General features: G+C 54.1%; 1 protein-coding gene across 1 annotated transcript; it reads right to left on the reverse strand.

The window, feature by feature from the left end:
* Positions 1–3739: 3739 nt before the first annotated feature.
* FOXE3 (forkhead box E3) lies at positions 3740–5027 on the reverse strand. Its single transcript, XM_027683315.1, has one exon. The coding sequence runs from the start codon at positions 5025–5027 to the stop codon at positions 3864–3866; it is 1164 nt and encodes a 387-aa protein (XP_027539116.1). The 3' UTR covers positions 3740–3863.
* Positions 5028–5437: the final 410 nt, after the last annotated feature.

Consider the following 5437-nt stretch of genomic DNA (forward strand, 5'->3'; position numbering starts at 1 on the left):
TGATAATTTGTTAAAAACTCATTATTACCTCGCAAAGCCAATCTCAGCTTGTCCCACTGCACTCACTGCCCATATCCCCACCATCATCTTACTTACTGACTCAATCTTGACCTCAAAGAAACACCACTGACTGTCTTCATGCCATGTATTTGCAAAGGGCAAAGTATTGCATAGAATAAAAGCTAGTTATGGTGTTACATTTCCAGCACTGGGACTGCCAGTGGACAGCTGGCAGCATCCAGACAAAATCCAACTCTACCAGAGGGACTAATAAGTTTTTCAGGAAATGTGTTTCAACTAAAATTTCAGCTAATGCTGTGTTTGTTTGTAACAGGACGGAAAACACTATTTATAGCATGGGAATATAATCTGGAAAGGGCATTTTTTACTGCTTGTTTGAATCTGTTGCAAGCAGCAGGAAGGTGGTACGAGCACGAGACATGCAGAATGCTGCCGTACACAGACAGATGCAGCAGCTCCGTTGGTTCTCCCCGGGCAGCCAGTGTTTCCCAGAGCAAAACAAGCATCCTTTCAAAGTGGCAGCTCATTTTGGCTACGTGCTTCTGAATGTGCAGCCCGAGTTATCTGAAATCAGCCTGATTTGCAAAGAGTTACTCCCTGAGAGGTCAGACAAGATAGCCCAGGTAACCACCTAAATCTCTTTGGTGTTTGGGATCAGCTCCACCTCCCATGTGCGCAGCTCACAGGCTCAAGACAGGGCTCTCCCCACCACGGGAAGTCCAGAGTACTTCTTGCCATCACCCTGAAGGATGACATTCATTCCATAATCTTAGAGAGCATAAAAAGTTTTGCATCTGTCTTTTGTGTGAGCTCGAGATAGTTACAACTGTCATTACTTAATATTCCCTAAAGTCCCTAAATAAAGAGGGGAGGATTTCAAAGGAGACTTGGTTTCACAACTGAAATCTGGGTGATAATTTCTCCTGCTTCATTCAAATCCCTCTTATTCATTACACAGGGACATCGAAAAGATACTAAAACAGATGAAGGGCTCAGGTATAAACTTTACAAAGCTTAAAACTACTCTGTCCCAGCAAGGCTCATGCTTTACATGACACCTTAATCCTACTCATTTGCTAGATTCACCCTAACTGTAAACAAAGCTTTGAATGAAAGCTTAAAAGCCTGGTTGGGATACATTAACTTAACCAAGAAGACACTCTTAAGGCATTAGTTTAATGACAATCACAATATGAGTTGCCAGCGTTTTGTGTGTGTGAGGATTAATATCTGCAGGAAAAAGAAGAAAAGGGGTTGTTTCTTCTGGTTTTCAGCTGTTTGGCAGTGTAAGGCCCATGGTGAGGGTGGTTTATTGATGCTTGCAGGGGCCTCTGGGCTGGGGCTGTCTGGCAGACAGGGATATACCCGGACCTGGGAAGATGTACAACCCAACATTGCACATCAGGGTTTGTCCCAACACACTGCAATTGGGTCATCTGCTCTCTCTGAGCCAGGTTTTCAGGGATTCAGTCCACTGTGGTGACTCTTGCTTCACACCAGAGCCACCCTGGCTGAAGAGACCCCTCTTGCACAAGCACAGGGGTGGGATGGGTCTCTTGCAGACACATCCTTAGATCCTGAGCCGGGTGCTACTGCCTGGAGAGCTCTGTGGCAGGAAGGCAGAGGCAGCTCGGGGACAGGAGTAAGGCACAGCCCAGCCCTTCAGGGACCCTGAGCCCCCATGGCTTCACCAGTACTTAACACCCAGAGACGCCAGGAACCTGGAAAGCTCCCTGACACCAGCTCCCTGCTCCTGCAGGTCTTCAGGGCGGCTGGGGAGGAGCCGGCACAGCCCAGTTTGAGATGTCACAGCTTGGCTAATTCTTCCCAGTGCATCCCACCCAGACAGAACCATGGTATCTCCTGCCCACCCTCTCCACCCAACACTGTTTTTCTTTCATGCCAGTACCTGGTTCTTCCCTACTTCAGCAACCCTCCTGCTCATGGTGCAAAGCCAGCAGAGTCACAGCCCCATCACTCAGCAGACCCAGTGCTTCAGGCACATGTCTGGCTCTGACACCCTGGATACTTAGGCAAGAGTTCAAAAGTTCTTTTGTTAGCAAAACATTGCAGGATCAGGCCCTGGGAATGAATGTGAGCTATGACAAACGTTCTTTCTGATGACTGTCCTTGCAAGTGAATATTTCAGCATCCCTCTAAGTCACCTCTACAGACACAATGTCACAGGCAGGAATGGCATGTTGCAAATTTCCATTAGATGGAGGATGTCAGCCTGTAGAGATCTTCTGCAGAGAGCCAAAGTATTCCAAGGAATAAGTTTTTTCATAGCACCCTTTCTGAGCAGGGTTATCACTAAAGGCACAGAAGCTGCTGCTGGGACTAGAGTGAAAACTGCAAGGGTCAAGCTGGAAGGGCCAGAGAGAAGACTCAGCACCCAGCACTCAGCTGAAGGCAGAACAGATCTAGGCCAGTTTTTAGAGACAGATGGAGTCCAAATTTTAAGGAAGTCAAGAAGAAAAAATAATTTTCTTCCCTTCCCTCTCATACTAATCCCCCTCTCCTTTTCTATGAAGCACACAGGATGAAAGAATGAAAAGCCACAAGCTCCCAAGCTGTGGACAAAAACTGACTCCTTGGGTACCCGCATGTACACCAGCTTTCAGTCGTACCCAGACACCGGGGAATAAGATGCTGTTTTACACCAAAACTCAACCGACATCCAGCTCCTTCTTAGAGAGAAAGGTGGAATAAGGACCATAGAAACTGCTCTGCTTCAGAGGGCACGCTTGAAAAACGGGAGAGAAATCCTAGCTTGGTACCAAAGAATGTTTAAATTAAAAAAAAATCTAAATCTGGGGATGGGGAATTCTGCCTTCAAACCTGGTGAGACAGTCTGGCTGCCAGTCCTGTAAATAAATAGCAGCAGCCTGGCCAGTGAACAGGTTAGAATTTTAATTGATTTTGTTGCTAGGAAGAAAAAAAAACGATCTCCTAACTCAGTGTGCTAAATCAGAATTTCATCTGCAAGGGGTTCCTCGGAGGGAAGACACATTCCATGTACACAAATGGAAATCATCAAGTCCAGTAAGAGCTGCAGAGGCAAACCTTACAGGAGTTACCATTCGGTTTTAAGAAAATCATAATAAAATATAGAGCTTTGGAAAGTGTCACTAAAAATGTAAGACGTGGCAGTGTCACAACAGCAGCACGAGTCCGTTTCCCACCAGTTACAAGACTATAATTTCCTCTTGCCAAAATCCATCCAGAGCCAGAGGAACAGCAGCACTGGTCATGTTGGAAGAAAAAGCTTTATTTTAAAAAAGTCCTTTCTAACAATAGAGGAAATTTTAAAAAATAGTAAAAAGAAGTAGTCAAGTTGGGATTTCTTTTCCTACAGGGAAAGAAAATGATAAACATCTTAAATATTCATTTAAAATCCAGTGAACTTGTTTAGTGGGATTTTTGGATAACTTCCATTCCAGTTACACAGGAGGCACCCGGGGAAGAGAGGAGAAAGCCCATTTGTGAGAGTTCCTGCACCTTACACTGTGCACCCACCTCCTGGCTGTGCTCCTCCTCACCCTGGGGTGCACTGCTGCAGATGGCATCCCCGGGGCCAGGCTGTGTAGAAGGGCACGTGTGGGGAGCCCTGCCTGGCAGACGCAGTCAGAGGTGGGGCAGAAGAATAGATCACCTTGCCTCCACTTCAAAACAAGCTGAGAAGGAGAGGAGTTGAGTTCTCCCACACCTGTGTCTGCACACAGCCAGGGGCCAGGGAGCCCTGACTCTCCCCCAGCCGGCCCCCACAGCAGGGAGAAGTCCGCTTGTCCAGGGATGCTCCTGGGAGCCTGGGGATGTCCAGCCAAGCCCCCTCAAGCGCATCACATGTACCGCTCCAGGCCAGCAGGGAAGTTGGGCTGCCTCATGTAGGTGTTGCTGGAGCCGAACTGGCCGAGGGGCGACGCCGAGAGCCCCAGGAGCTGCTCGCCGTGCTCGGCACAGGCCGGAGGCCGCATGGCCGGCAGGGCCAGTCTGTTGGGAGCCCCGTAGAGCTGCGGGCTGCTGGGCGAGTAGCTGCCCTGCGCCACGGGCAGGTGAGGGGGCGAGGCGGCATAGGGGTAAGCCAGGGTGTTGGGGCCAGCCCGGCCCAACAAGCCGGGGCTGACGGGCTGTGCCTGGAAACAGGAAGGCTCGGAGCTGCTGGCGGAGCAGGCGGGAGCCAACTCAGCTCCGGGCAAACCCAGGGATGGGTGGCCCAGCTCGGAGGGCGGTGAGGGCTGCAGGGCCTGCTGCCCGCTGATGAGACTGTCGATGCTGAACATCCTGGGATGCTGTGCCGGCGGTGCTGCCCCGGCTGCATAGGGGTGGAAGACAGTGCTGGAGAGCTGGGGGCCGTAGCCAGGCGAGCAGAGGGCATTGGGGTAGGGTGCTGCCGGTGCTGCGGGGCGGCCAGCGGGCGGGGGCGTGAAGGCGCTGGAGTTCTGCATGTAGCCGGGGTAGGTGGTGATGTCGGTGCGCTTGAAGCGCTTCCTCCGGCGCAGGAAGCTCCCGTTGTCGAACATGTCCTCTGCAGCCGGGTCCAGTGTCCAGTAGTTGCCCTTGCCGGGATGTCCGGGCTCCCGGGGGATCTTGACGAAGCAGTCGTTGAGGGTGAGGTTGTGGCGGATGCTGTTCTGCCACTTCTTTGGGTTCTCCCGGTAGAAGGGGAAGCGCTCGGTGATGAACTTGTAGATGCCCCCCAAGGTGAGCTTCCTCTCGGCGGCGTTGGCGATGGCCATGGCGATGAGGGCGATGTAGGAGTACGGGGGTTTGCCCCGCTGCACCGGCCGCTTCCTCCGGCGGCCCCCGGCGGGGGGCGGCGGCTCCTCGGGGGGCGGCGGCGGCGGGGCAGGGCTGCCCCCTCCGCCCCGCGGCTCCGGCTTCACCGGCGGCGCCTGCGGAGACCCCCGGGGCGGCCCGGGGGAGCCGGGGCTGGCCGCGGCGGCGGGGCTGGGCGCCGGCAGCGTGCACATGCCTCGCAGGCAGGGGAAGCCGGCCGCGTTCATATACGGCCCTCACCTTCCTCCTCCTCCTCCTCGGAGAATGGGGGGGAGCGGCGGGAGAAAGAGCCCCCCCTCGAGGGGAGGGGAAGGGGGAGAGGGAGGGGAAGGGGAAAGGGGCTGGCGCCTCGGCAGCTCCCTGCGATGGGGAGGTCAGTCCCGAGCCGCTTGGCAATATATAGGGCGTTCGCCCCCCCGGAGGGGCGTGCGGTGCCGGCCCGCCCGGCCCCTCTCCCCCGACGGGAGGAGGAGGTCCCCGGGGAGGGGTCCCGACTCCCACGACTAAATCCCCCAGCCTCTCCTGGGGTTCGTTCCGCAGCCGTGCCCCCGAGCGGTCCCTCCCCCAGGGGGGTCCCGGGGCCAGCGCTGGGCCGGCCCCGCTCCCGGCCCCGCTCCGCAGCACTTCGCTTTCCTCG

The sequence above is a fragment of the Neopelma chrysocephalum genome, unplaced genomic scaffold, assembly GCF_003984885.1.
Source record: "Neopelma chrysocephalum unplaced genomic scaffold, ASM398488v2 Primary Assembly neopelma1_64, whole genome shotgun sequence".
NCBI classification, from domain to species: domain Eukaryota; kingdom Metazoa; phylum Chordata; class Aves; order Passeriformes; family Pipridae; genus Neopelma; species Neopelma chrysocephalum.